Source organism: Taudactylus pleione, unplaced genomic scaffold, assembly GCF_031769625.1.
Source record: "Taudactylus pleione unplaced genomic scaffold, aTauple2 ptg000703l, whole genome shotgun sequence".
Lineage (NCBI taxonomy): Eukaryota > Metazoa > Chordata > Amphibia > Anura > Myobatrachidae > Taudactylus > Taudactylus pleione.
In genome coordinates, this window is record NW_028285105.1 from 119259 (window position 1) to 133777 (window position 14519).

At 41.5% G+C, this 14519-nt stretch overlaps 1 protein-coding gene across 2 annotated transcripts in view; it reads left to right on the forward strand.

Annotated features, from left to right (window-relative positions):
* Nucleotides 1-14519, forward strand: part of SEC24B (SEC24 homolog B, COPII component) — an 81829-nt gene that overhangs the window by 54880 nt on the left and 12430 nt on the right. For both annotated transcript variants that reach the window (XM_088456433.1, XM_088456434.1), the window contains 2 exons: nt 4291-4464; nt 5370-5480. In XM_088456433.1, coding sequence (XP_088312559.1) covers nt 4291-4464; nt 5370-5480 — 285 coding nt within the window. The remainder of the gene's footprint in view (nt 1-4290; nt 4465-5369; nt 5481-14519) is intronic.

Below are 14519 nucleotides of genomic sequence, written 5' to 3' on the forward strand. Positions count from 1 at the left end.
GTTCCCTGCCACACTGCAGACATTGTTCAGGAAGGGCTTGATGAACATGACAGAGTTAAAGGTGTTGATTTGGCCTCCAAATTCCCCAGATCTCAATCTGATTGAGCCTCTGTGAGAGATGCTGAAAAAACAAGTCATGCCCCATTGTATAATAAATATATATATATATTTTCTCTGTTTATATTCACACTGTAAATAGATATAGAGAGTGTGTGTGTATATATATATATATATATATATATGTGTGTATATATATATATATATATATATATATATATATATATATATATACACACACACTCTCTATATCTATTTACAGTGTGAATATATAGATAGATAGATAGTCAGGTGCATAAATATTGGGACATTGACATTCATATTTTGGCCTCCTTCCTCAAGATGCAATATTGAGGAAGGGGTGGGTTACCCCCGAAACATCGATGAATGATTGAATAAATATTCTGCATCTTTATACTAAGTCTCTGAGTGCCGCCTGTTGTGCCATCTGTATTGTGGGGACACGTTCCCCTTAATCAGGAGGGTACCGGAGCATTACTTTTTCTTTTAACTCTGAGTGCCAGATCATCACTGGTTGGTATATATACAGTCAGGTGCATAAATATTGGGACATTGACAGAATTTTCATATTTTGGCCTCTCTTCACCACCACAATGGCTTTGAAATGAAACAAACAAGATGTGCTTTAACTGCAGACTTTCAGATTTAATTTGAGGGTAATTACATCCAAATCAGGTGAACAGTGTAGGAATTACAACGGTTTCTACTGTATATGTGCCTCCCACATTTTAAGGGGCCAAAAGTAATGGGACTATCAACTCAAAATCTATTTCATGGACAGGTGTGGGCTATTCCCTCATTATTTCATTATCAATTAAGCAGGTAAAAGGTCTGGAGTTGATTCTAGGTGTGACATTTGCATTTGGAATCAGTTGCTGTCGACTCTCAATATGAGTTCCAAAGAGCTGTCACTATCAGTGAAGCAAGCCATCATTAGGCTGAAAAATCAAATCAAACCCATCAGAGAGATAGCAAAAACATTAGGTGTGGCCAAATCAACTGTTTGGAACATTCTTAAAAAGAAAGAACGCATCGGAGAGCTCAGCAACACCAAAAGACCCGGAAGACCACGGAAAACAACTGTGGTGGATGACAGAAGAATTATTTCCCTGGTGAAGAAAAACCCCTTCACAACAGTTGGCCAAATCAAGAACACTCTCCAGGAGGTAGGTGTATATGTGTCAAAGTCAACAATCAAGAGAAGACTTCACAAGAGTGAATATAGAGGGTTCACCACAAGATGTAAACCATTGGTGAGCCACAAAAACAGGAAGACCAGATTAGAGTTTGCCAAACAACATTTAAAAAAGCCTGTTCTGGAACAACATCCTATGGACAGATGAGACAAAGTTCAACTTGTACCGGAGTGATGGGAAGAGAAGAGTATGGAGAAGGAAAGGAACTGCTCTTGATCCAAAACATACCACCTCATCAGTGAAGCATGGTGGTGGTAGTGTCATGGCGTGGGCATGTATGGCTGCCAATGGAACTGGTTCCCTTGTATTTATTGATGATGTGACTGCTGACAAAAGCAACCAAAGAGTTTTTATAGGCTAAAAAGTGGAATGTTATGCAATGGCCAAGTCAATCCCCTGACCTGAATCCGATTGAGCATGCATTTCACTTGATGAAGACAAAACTGAAGGGAAAATGCCCCAAGAACAAGCAGGAACTGAAGACATTTGCAGTAGAGGCCTGGCATATCATCACCAGGGATGAAACCCATAGTCTGGTGATGTCTATGCGTTCCAGACTTCAGGCTGTAATTGTCTGCAAAGGATTTGCAACAAAGTATTAAAAAGTGAAAGTTAGATTTAGGATTGTTTAGTTTGTCCCATTACTTTTGGCCCCTTAAAAAGTGGGAGGCACATATAGAAACCGTTGTAATACTTACACCGTTCACCTAATTTGGATATAATTCGCCTACTTACACAATGCGCGCTCCAGCTTTTCGCCCTGTTCAATTGCAAAACAGGCAAAAACACATATGAGTGAATGCAGTGAATAGCGAAAAGGACAGGTTTTTTGGGCGGAAATTAGTCTGTACCCCCTAAAAAGCCTAACTGACCCAGGGAATCAATATAGAAGTGTATTCATAGACCTAACAAATGTATTTTAGCTTCTTAAATTGAGTCATAGGGCTGTTACTTGCATAAGTGTGGAAAAATTATTAAAAGCAATTTATTTTGGGAAAAATATTGTACTAGTATATTTTTGTGTCTATAAAGTGCATTATAAAAAAAATTCTAGAAACACCTGTCCCATCCATACAGCACCACAAAATAGAAAATACCCGAACCAATATTTTATGCCCATTTTCCAACATTTTTACATTTTCACCCCAAAATTGACTCGTGTTTTTTAGGGTGTGTTGAAATAATTTTATATTTTTTTTTGCCTAATTAATCATTAGGGGGGAGTGTCCAAAGGGTTCTGAACCAAGTCCCCACATTTGCAGGCAAAAATAGGGATTTTGCACATCTTTTCTCCTGCCTTTGAGTTGTGAAACTTTTTCCCTATTTTAACCTATGGACTTTTCTGCACATGCGAAAACGTTCCAGAATTGAATAGGGCGATAAGTGGGAATGTGGCGAAAACATCGCATTGGCAAGACTTTTTAGTCGATCGCGGCTTTTCGCCTCTAATTGAATACGGGCCATAGCCTATAGTTATGTTTTGGGTCATTATCTTGCTGTAGGTTGAACCCATGGCCTAAAGGTATTACATGGATGGTTCTGCAAAACACTATAATAACACTTTTAGTTTGAGTGCCAGTCACTCATTGCACGTCGACGACTTGGGATCTTGCAAAAGAGCCCCAGACCACCTCTCTTCCTCCATGTTTGACAATTGGTGTCAGGAGTTAATTCTGTCACAATCTTGCCTACTCAACAGTGTATAAAAAAACCTGCATGATGAGCCAAAGATTTAATATTGTGATTCATTGGTCCAGAAGACCAACTGCCAGTCTTCATTGGTAATCTGGTGCCCATTTGCTTGTTTCCTGAAAAAATCCTTTCTTTATAACGCTGAAGAAATTAAATTTTTGTGCAGCTTTTGGTAACCTAAACATTTTTATTTATTTTTTTAAATCTAAAAACTAGAAACATGGGATTGTTCTTAAGTTTTGAACTGCAGTGTTCGTAATTGGCTAATAGTGATTACAGCATTATGCCTGCTATAAATAGAAATCTACAGATGTGTCCACATACATCTATCCTCTGTGCGCTATGTTGTGTTGAATTTCTAATTTTAAGGGAAAAAGTTGCACGTAAAGATGCTCGGCGCTACCGTGTAACGTCACGGCATGGCGCCTCTAGAAGAGGCTGTTATTAATGTGCTAGGAAGCTAGATGTATATGCACGCATCTGTAGCTGACCTCATAGATGATACATTAGACTATGTTTGTTCTGCTAGTTTAATAGTCATTCTCATGAATATCTGATGTGGTTTGCCAGACAAGGAGTGTAAGTATTTTCCGTTACGTGTATAATATAGGAGGGCCCAATTTAATAACGAGTGGTATACTTGTTATCTCTCGTTACTAATCTTAAATGGTGCTCCAACCAATAAGCTCTTAATGCCAGGTACACACTAGACATACCGTCCACATCGGCCAGTGTGTACCGGCTTTGTCACTGAATATGCGCACTCCCACATATTGCCTGCGACATCGCCCGTCAGCGTGGGCTATTCTGCCGAATGCAGCATGGCCCCCGCTGTTGCACCGTCGCTCCCGGCATTGGCAAGTGTGTACACACTTGCCAATGCCGGCACCCTGCCAGGTCCCGTCGCTAATGTGTCCCGGCCTTAACTGTCACTTTACAGGCTGTGTTTAAAAATTAACAGGAGCTGGTTGGTTGGAGCACCATTTAAAATTAGTAACGGTTGATATTAAATGAAATCAGGCCCTAAGTGTTAAATTTATTAAGCAGCAATCTGTAAACCACCATCAGTGGTTTCAGATGCTAGATTTAATGGTGTAATAATCTTAACTGCTAAACCAGGTGTGTCATGTATTTTTATATTATTGCCTTTATAAGCTCTAGCAATTTGGCTAGTGAGTTCCAGCTGAAGATACTCACCAGGTGGGAGTGGACCTATTTTTATTTGTAATAGTCTTTTACAGTGTGTGAAGGCTAGTCTAATTTTTCTGGTTTAGAAATTAAATTGTCTGTGCATTAAACTGTTTTCATATATATTCATGTTTAGGCCTCGCAATACATACTTTTCATGGGAATTTTTTTGTGCGTTCTACGGACCTGTTATCTCTTGCTAACATTAATGAAGATGCTGGGTTTGCAGTGCAAATGTCTATTGAAGAAAGTCTGACAGATACATCCTTGGCATGCTTTCAGGTTGCTCTCCTTTATACATCTAGCAAAGGTAATTATTTTCGTTCATTTGTAAAGATCACAGCCTTGTGGGTGTAGAAGTGAACACCTAGCTTGTAATCATACTTTAATGCTGCCATTTAGGTTAATCATTTCTAAAAACAGTATTGCACCATTATCTATAAGCATGTGATTCATTGTTGCATGGTATTTCACAAGTTACTTTTATTTACTTTAAAAGTGTATATTTCTAGCTTCACTTTTTTAGTATCTTTCTAGTAATTCTGTGTAAAATCAGTCTGATCTATATAGCCATGGGGATCTCCTAAGGTAACGGAAAATGTGCATCCATTGATGTCAATAGAAATGATTGCAAATGTTAGGCTACACAGATTTGTGTAACTTGGAACTGTTTATCCCTTGCGATTTCTGCTGAAATTGTTTAGAAGATCTCCTCGTAGTACCAGCAGGAATAAATGCTGTCTGTGTGTATATACAGAATAGCACCAGTTTTTAAAATGTAAAATTTTGCTTTCCTTTCTAATTTTCAGTATAATCTGTCTGACATGTTTCCAAATAGGAAATTATACTGTATATGTATTTGTATTATGCTCTGCTTTGTGACTGGTTGTATGTCTGTGTATGTAAGTAATCGGAACGTCTTACTGAAAAAAATATTTATTATAAAATTGGAGCCTGATCAAAATCAGGTGATAAAGTCAAGTCAAGTTTGCATGATGACCTAATCGTGCCTGCCCCAGCTCCCACTGCGTGTGCACATTAGGTGTGACGTACACTCAGCTGCGATGGGACAGACGAGGACAAGGAACGGGCGAGGTAAGTATAGAGGGACAGGAGGGGGCAGATTGACTGAGGTGACCCAGCAAATGCAAAGGCCATTTATTTACTAGAACGATTATAAAACTAGTACAAACTGAATTTGTTCTTTTTACACAGGTCAGCGGAGGATCCGAGTGCATACATTATGCTTGCCTGTGGTAAATTCACTGCCTGATGTGTTTGCAGGAGCAGATGTACAGGCTGTCACTTGCCTTTTGGCAAACATGGGTAAGTTATGATTTTAAACAAATTGTTTTACTGTGCAGCTTTTCCTCTCCGTTTTTGTCACCTTGTAAGGTAGTTTGGTGATATATTGGATGCCGGCGCTCGGGATCCCAGTGGTCCAAATCCTGACGCTGGCATCCCCACAGGGTTAGGATACCGACACCTGTCGGTAGGTATCCTAACCCTTCTCCTAACCCTCCCTCCCCGCATCCTGATCCTAACCCCCCCCCCTCTCCTAGTTCCTAACCCTTCTTCCCAGTGCCTAACCCTGAACCTAATGCCTATCCCTAACTCCTAACCCTCCTCTTAGTGCCTAACCTCACTACTTACCTTCGGGTTGCCGGTGTCAGAATTCCGGCGCCAGTGTCCTAAGTGCCGGCATCCCACATGCCGGGATATTGACCGCATTCCGATTTGTAAGATGTTCGGTGTTATGTAATTTCATGTCTCAAACTTATGAGCACAAGATCATGGGCTCTCTTTATTTTCTTTATCACATATTGAAAGCAAAGGCTTCCACAAAGGAGTGTCTCACGTGTAAATAACATCTAGTCAGGCTCATGTAAAAACATAATAATAATGGTGTCCTGACTGCTAGTTATTTTTATCTTTGCTGCCAATAGGAGACATCCGTGACTTGTAAAAAAGATTCGATTGTTAGGGCACGTTTTGAAAGTTGCTTATCCAATAAGATAGCTGTATATTATTTCATGAGCAGTGATCTCTGCATAGAAATGTGAGGGGATAAATCATCAGCATAGGACAGTAGTGGACAGAGGAGAATGGTCTAGTATAGTGATGTATAGTGATATAGAACACGGTGAGAAACTGCTAATTTCACCCTTCAAACTGATGAGAACTTTCCAGAGAGGAATATCATAGTTAGGTTGTAGTACACAACACACTTCCCACATCTGGCATTGCACATCAGCTAGTTCAGAGAGTGCCTACAATGGACTACTAAGCAGTGGAGGAATGTTATATGGTCAGATCAATCTGCTTTATCATGTTCTCAACAAATGGGTGAGTGCATGTATGGTACCAATCCTAAAGAACTATACAGCTCTGAGTTCTTCTTACAAACAGCAATGCATTCTAGTGTTTCGTTACTGCTGTGGGGTGCATTTCTTATGCTAACGTGATGTCGCATCCCGTCTGCTCAAATTCAGTGTCACATGTAGTCTTTACTTGTAATATCCCCTTTTCGTTGACACCAAATTTGTGTTTCCATTTATTTTCTTTTTGTTTGCTACTTGTACCTCCAATTTAATGGCAAACTGCTTCCTTATTTAAAATGTATGATCTGTGTAATGTACACTAAATGTACAAAAGAATTTTCACGCCTGACATTACACCAACAGGGACTGCACAGAAACAGACAAATCTCAGGTGCACAACGCCAAATTATTAATATATATAAATGCAATAAAATTTTGCAATTAATAGAGGTTTTCGGCATAATCATGGCCAAGGTTATGGGCCTACCCACCATATCCTAGTAACCTCTTTCGGGTAGGTCCCTAACATACTAGGGTTCAAATCCAGAGCGCAGGACCCCCCAAAACTGGCCCAGCCAAGCTGCCCCAGGGCACCGCCATAGTAAGAAAAGTGCAGTGTAAAGAGAGAGTTAGGAGCAGCTGCATATAAAAATGAAAATAAAAAAGTGAAGTACATATATATTAAACACACTGTGTGTTTAATATATATGTACTTCACTTTTTTATTTTCATTCTTTATATGCAGCTGCTCCTAACTATCTCTTTACACTGCACTTTTCTTACTATGGTGGTGCCCTGGGGCAGCTTGGCTGGGCCAGTTTTGGGGGGTCCTGCGCTCTGGATTTGAACCCTAGTATGTTAGGTACCTACCCGAAAGAGGTTACCTGGATATGGTGGGTAGGCCCATAACCTTGGCCATGATTATGCTAAAAACCTCTATTGATTGCAAAATCTTATTGCATTTATACAGTCAGGTGCATAAATATTGGGACATTGACAGAATTTTCATATTTTGGCCTCTATTCACCACCACAATGGCTTTGAAATGAAACAAACAAGATGATCTTTAACTGCAGACTTTCAGATTTACTTTGATGGTAATTACATCCAAATCAGGTGAACGGTGTAGGAATTACAACGGTTTCTATATGTGCCTCCCACTTTTTAAGGGGCCAAAAGTAATGGGACTATCAACTCAAAAAATATTTCATGGACAGGTGTGGGCTATTCCCTCGTTATTTCATTATTAATTAAGCAGGTAAAAGGTCTGGAGTTGATTCTAGGTGTGACATTTGCATTTGGAATCAGTTGCTGTCGACTCTCAATATGAGATCCAAAGAGCTGTCACTATTAGTGAAGCAAGCCATCATTAGGCTGAAAAATCAAAACAAACCCATCAGAGAGATAGCAAAAACATTAGGTGTGGCCAAATCAACTGTTTGGAACATTCTTAAAAAAGAACGCACCGGAGAGCTCAGCAACACCAAAAGACCCGGAAGACCACGGAAAACAACTGGTGGATGACAGAAGAATTATTTCCCTGGTGAAGAAAAACCCCTTCACAACAGTTGGCCAAATCAAGAACACTCTCCAGGAGGTAGGTGTATATGTGTCAAAGTCAACAATCAAAAGAAGACTTCACAAGAGTGAATATAGAGGCTTCACCACAAGATGTAAACCATTGGTGAGCCTCAAAAATAGGAAGACCAGATTAGAGTTTGCCAAACAACATCTAAAAAAGCCATTACAGTTCTGGAACAACATCCTATGGACAGATGAGACAAAGATCAACTTGTACCAGAGTGATGGGAAGAGAAGAGAAGGAAAGGAACTGCTCATGATCCAAAACTACCACCTCATCAGTGAAGCATGGTGGTGGTAGTGTCATGGCATTGGAATGTATGGCTGCCAATGGAACTGGTTCCCTTGTATTTATTGATGTGACTGCTGACAAAAGCAGCAGAATGAATTCTGAAGTGTTTCGGCCAATATATGCTCATATTCAGTCAAATGCTTCAGAACTCATTGGACGGCGCTTCAAGGTGCAGATGGACAATGACTCGAAGCATATTGCAAAAGCAACGAAAGAGTTTTTATAGGCTAAAAAGTGGAATGTTATGCAATGGCCAAGTCAATCCCCTGACCTGAATCCGATTGAGCATGCATTTCACTTGATGAAGACAAAACTGAAGGGAAAATGCCCCAAGAACAAGCAGGAACTGAAGACATTTGCAGTAGAGGCCTGGCAGAGCATCACCAGGGATGAAACCGAGCGTCTGGTGATGTCTATGCATTCCAGACTTCAGGCTGTAATTGCCTGCAAAGGATTTGCAACAAATTATTAAAAAGTGAAAGTTAGATTTAGGATTGTTTAGTTTGTCCCATTACTTTTGGCCCCTTAAAAAGTGGGAGGCACATATAGAAACCGTTGTAATTCCTACACCGTTCACCTGATTTGGATGTAATCACCCTCAAATTAAATCTGAAAGTCTGCAGTTGAAGCACATCTTGTTTGTTTCATTTCAAAGCCATTGTGGTGGTGAATAGAGGCCAAAATATGAAAATTCTGTCAATGTCCCAATATTTATGCACCTGACTGTATATATTATTAATAATTTGGAGTTGTGCACCTGAGATGTCTGTTTCTGTGCTTGCAATTAGCCTCATCAGGTAGCACCTCCCGTAATATATATAGTCAGGTTGTGCAGTCCAGAAATCTTTCCCATATACACCAACAGGGACTGTAATGACATTGTATACACATACTTTAATTTCGAGTTGGTCCCCCTTTTGCAGCTATAACAGCTTCCGCTCTTCTTGGAAGGTTTTCCACAGTATTTTGGAGTGTTTCTGTGGGAATTTGTGCCCATTCATTCTGTAGAGCATTTATGAGTTCAGGCACTGATGTTGGACTAGGAGGCCTGGCTCGCACTCTCCATTCCAGTTCATCACAAAGGTGCTCGATGGGGTTGAGGTCAGGGCTCTGTGCGGGCCAGTCAAGTTCTTCCACACCAAACTCATCAAACTATGTCTTTATAGTCCTTGCTTTGTGTACTGGGGCACAGACATGTTGGAATAGAAAAGGACCTTCCCCAAACTGTTGCCACAAAGTTGGAAGCATAGCATTGACCAAAATGTCTTGGTATGCTGAAGCATTAAGATTACCCTTCACTGGAGATAAGAGGCCTAGCCCAAACCCTGTAAAACAGCTCCATGCCATTATCCCTCCTCCTCCACACTTCACAGTTGGCACAATGTAGTCAGGCAGGTAACGTTCTCCCAGCATCCGCCAAACCCAGACTCGCCCATCTGATTGTCAAACAGAGAAGCATGATTTGTGACTCCACAGAACACATTTCCACAGTCCAGTGTCTGTATACTTTACACCTCCATCCGACACTTGGCATTGAACTTGGTGATGTGAGGCTTGCATGCAGCTGCTCGGCCATGAAAACCCATTCCATTAAGCTCCCTCCGCACAGTTTTTGTACTTGCATTAATGCCAGTGGAAGTTTGGAACTCTCCAGCTATGGAATCAGCAGAGCATTGGCGACTTTTACGCACCATGCGCCTTAGCAATCGTTGACCCTGCTCTATAATTTTAGTTGCTGTTCCTCAACGCTTCCACTTTCTAATAATATCACGTACAGTTGACCGTGGAATATCCAGTAGGGATGAAATTTCACGAACCGTCATTGCAGAGGTGGCATCCTATCACAGTACCACGACCTATTTTGTATCACAAATGGAGACTGCATGGCTAGGTGCTTGCTTTTATACATCTATGGCAACGTGTCTGATTGAAACACCTCAAGCCAATAATTAACAGGTGTGGGCAAATAATTTTTTCCATATAGTGTATATTAAGTGTTTGTTTTTCTTATAAGGCTGTGTATTAGAATGAACATTTTTTTTTTCCCCAGAAAGTAGCCTGTAGGCTATTGCTCATTAGTCTTAACGTTAACAATTACTCTCTGACAAATTCCTTGAAAACCAGCTATTGCAGTTCTCTGGCCTGGACCTCTGCTTCATCTTCCTACATTGGCACTGCTTCCACGTGCGCTACCCTGCCAAACACTAACCTAGCCATTGTCACTTTCCTGCTTCTCTCACTATTTTGCAAGCAATTGTACCAACAAGCAGTTTTCTCAAAGAGTGTAATCACCATCCTTTGCTACTATTAGCCTTTCATGTTGGATACCACTTGCATGACTGCAGGAAATGTCAGACCTGTAGTATAGTTAGACCGAATGTGAATTGAGACAGACAGACACACACACAATTGCACTGCAGAGATATTGCACAACAGTGTTTTCTACTCTATCCAGAGCTATGGTTTCTTTCTGGTTAGGTGTTGTCAACAATGAGTCCACAAAGATTACAAAATAGGAACAGAGCCAGTAAATTGTCAAAGCAATCTTGTCCTTGGTGTGATGACACTCCTTGGTACAGCTCTGTAATTACAGATGAGTTGAACCTATTCTCAAATTGCACCAGATCTCCCCGTTTGAAGCACCATATGCGACTAAGCCATGCCGTTGTATCTTAATCGCTTGTCTTATCACTTTACTAATGTGACAAAGTGCAGTACGGATTAACCTGGCCATTGCCACTAGCATTGCATGCAGCAGCGGTGTGAGACTATACAGCTAACCTGGGGAAAATGCCAAAAGGCCGAGGAGCTTATACGGAATCCCGCCATACAGGTTTGTGTTTAATCTGTAGCTTTTTACCGGCTCCATTACGATAAAAATAATACTTACAAGAACCCAGTACGCAACTTGGATGCAGCTATGAATTCCAAAAATTGCTAACTGTGACGGAGTGTTTAGTTCAAAAAGGATGGGTAAATTAAGATACATCTGTACCCTTTTCCTACACAATTGTTTATCAGTTTTCGGTTACTGAGGAAGTGATAATGTGAGTGGTAGGCCTTAGAGCGCAGCATCTCTAAAAGTTGTCTGCATTCATTTTGTTTTTCTCTATTGTCTCTCCTGCCCTGACCAAGCTGTTTCCCTATACAATGTTTCCCTTACTTCTGCTCTAGACTGTTGCTTTGGTGGTCACTACTCACCTTCTCAGATCCACACCTCCCCTCCTCACTCTATGTCCTTGACTTTGTCACCCACTACGCATCCAAAATTGAATCCATACATCAAGACATATCATCCCATCCTCATCTGTCCCAGCCTGCCTCTCTCCATCTTACCCATCCATTTTACCTACTCTGACTTCCTTCTCACCTGTATCTGGAGATGAAGTCATGGCCCTAATTCCGTCCTCGCCCCCTTCCTCCTCCCCCCCTTGACCCCAGCCTTCTCTGCTCAATCTCTCCCATTGCCTGTTCCCATGTTCTCATCTCTTCAAACGTTCCCTCTTATCAGGTAATCTACTCTCTTCATTCAAGCAGGCCCTTGTCTCCCCATTCTTAAAAAAACAAAACAAAAAACACCTTGATGCAGACATGTGAAACTCCTCACACTCACTTACAAAGCCCTCACCCAATATCCTATTTACATCTCTAACCTCAGCTACCTTCACTCTCCTGCCTACTGGCTTCAATGCTGTCTCTACTTCTTACTGATTCTCGCTTCCAAGATTTTGCCTGTGCTGCTCCCTACCACTGGAACTCTCTCCCTATCAGACTCTCTACCTGTTTAGAAAAATATAAATGGGCTCTCAAGACCCACTACTTTATCAAAGCCTTTCAGCCCTCATCCTAACAAATGCTTCATGCTCCTTATTACCGGTCTGCAGCGCTTTACAGAGAATATTTTCCCATTCACATCAGTCCCTTCCCATTGGAGCTTACAATCTATATTCTCAACCTATTTTAAATAGACACATGTACACAGACATACATACTAGGGTAAATTTTTGTCTGGAGCCTATTAACCTACTAGTACAGAGGTTCCCAAACTTGGTCCTCAAGGCACCCTAAAGGCTCAGGCTTTTGTAACCAGGTCCAGGATTTTGGCTTAATTAGTGACTCAGTCTTTTGATTTAACCATCTGTGCTCAATCATGGATATCCTTAAAACCTGGAACATTAGGGGGCCTGGGGACCGAGTTTGGGAACCTCAGCAGTAGTATATAGTTGGCTTGTATTAGGAAACCGGAGCCCACGTACGAAACCCATGCAAATACGGGGAGAATATACAAATTCCACACATTTAGGGCCATTGTGGGAATCGAACCCATGACTTCAGTGCTGTGAGGCAGTACTGCTAACCATTACACCAACCGTGCTGCTCCTTGCTCACTGTCCCTCTCCTCTGTTTCTCACAATTAGAGCCCTATTTCCTCTTGTTCTTTACCTTCCCTCACTTATACCATCATCTACTGCCTGCAGTGGCACCAAACCTTTGGGTTCGGCCATTCCACTTTTGATTTGAGTCTTAAGACTGCTGATGATAGATAGATAGATATATATATATATATATATATATATATATTCCTTGTTCTGCAAAGTTTTGTGCTGTCACCAGGCTTGGACAGGCCTGCCGGGGAGTCGGGTAATTCCCCGGTGGGCCCCAATGCATTAAGACCTGCCCCTTTTTGTCAGGAGGCAGGGCTTGCGTGGCCACGATAGCATGGGGATCTGTGTCAGAACATTAGTCTCTTTGGGAGGCCACCTGGCTATTGTATGGCTCCGTATACCCCCTCTGCCTGTGTAAGGTGGGATGTCATATGCTCCGATCACACATTTCATTGTAAAAAGAGGATCCACCCAGCCAAGAAGCTGAGGAGCAGCCGTCAGTGACAGCGTACCATGCCGGCACTGACCATGCCTGACAGGACAGCCGGAGGAGAGGCAAGGGTGCTGGTGCTGGCTGTTACAGGATCGGGCTGAGCAGGGGGGTATGTGAGGCCACATTATTTAAGTCGTGACAGTCAGGCTTGCAGCCTCAGGGGCAGTTCAGCAATATGGTCCTACTGCCAGTGTCAGATAACAGAGGGAGCACAGTGGGTTAGTGCCCCCAGGCCCCCTCTTATGGGTCCCCCCTCTCTCTGGAGGGGGGACCCATAAGCTACAGTGTAGTGCTCTGCGACCTGAAAAAATTGAGCTGAAGAGTGGTGAAGGCAGAGTCCAGAGTCTGTGTGAAGTTAGGGCAGCAGCCGTATGGATGGAAGAAAGAGGAGGGGACGAGGAGCAGCAGCTGCAGTCAGTGTACCAGACAGTGTAAGGGAATACAAATATGTTACTGTATGTATATGTGTGACAGTATGTATGTATGTGTGTCTATGTGTACAACAGTAGCATTGTATGTGTATATGTGTGTGACTGTATGTATGCATGTGTATGTCGTGTTTGACAGTATGTATGTGTATGACCATATATATGTATGTGCACAGGTGTGTCTATGTGTACAATAGTAGGAATGTAAGTGTATATGTGTGTGACTATATATTAGAGATGTGCGCCGACCCCCGTGTTTTGGTTTTGGATCTGGATTGGTTTTGCCAAAACCTCACCTCCGTGTTTTGTTTTCGTGTTTTGGTTTTGGATCTGGATTTTTTCTTAAAAAAAAACAGCTAAAATCACATAAAATGGGCCTTTTTTTGTTCCTACAGTATTAATAACCTCAATAACATTTATTTCCACTCGTTTCCACTCAATTTTGACCACCTCACAGCTCACAATCTTGATTTGTTCATCTAGTTTAGCCCAAAATTTGCACCAAGATACCTGACTGACTAAGCTAAGCTACAGCAGTGGGCGGCACAAACACATGGCAGTTCAACTTCAAACATGGCACATGTTATTATTCATGAGAGGCCTGAGGGAGTTAGAGTATGTATGTAGTTGAAGGTAGGGCAGGGACAGAATGGGGTTGATTGGTAGTAAATTTAATTTAGTTTTTTGATTCCAAAGAACATTTGAGGGAGGAGGTATTTACAAAAAAATGTGATACAGTACATTTACATCAGTCCTTGCCACAGAGGAATACTTGAGCTTGGCTTCTGCTGGGAGTTGATTTTTTTTTCATCCCAGAAGGGGACCAGGAAGCGTGCTTTCCAAAAATAAATAAACAATTGACTTA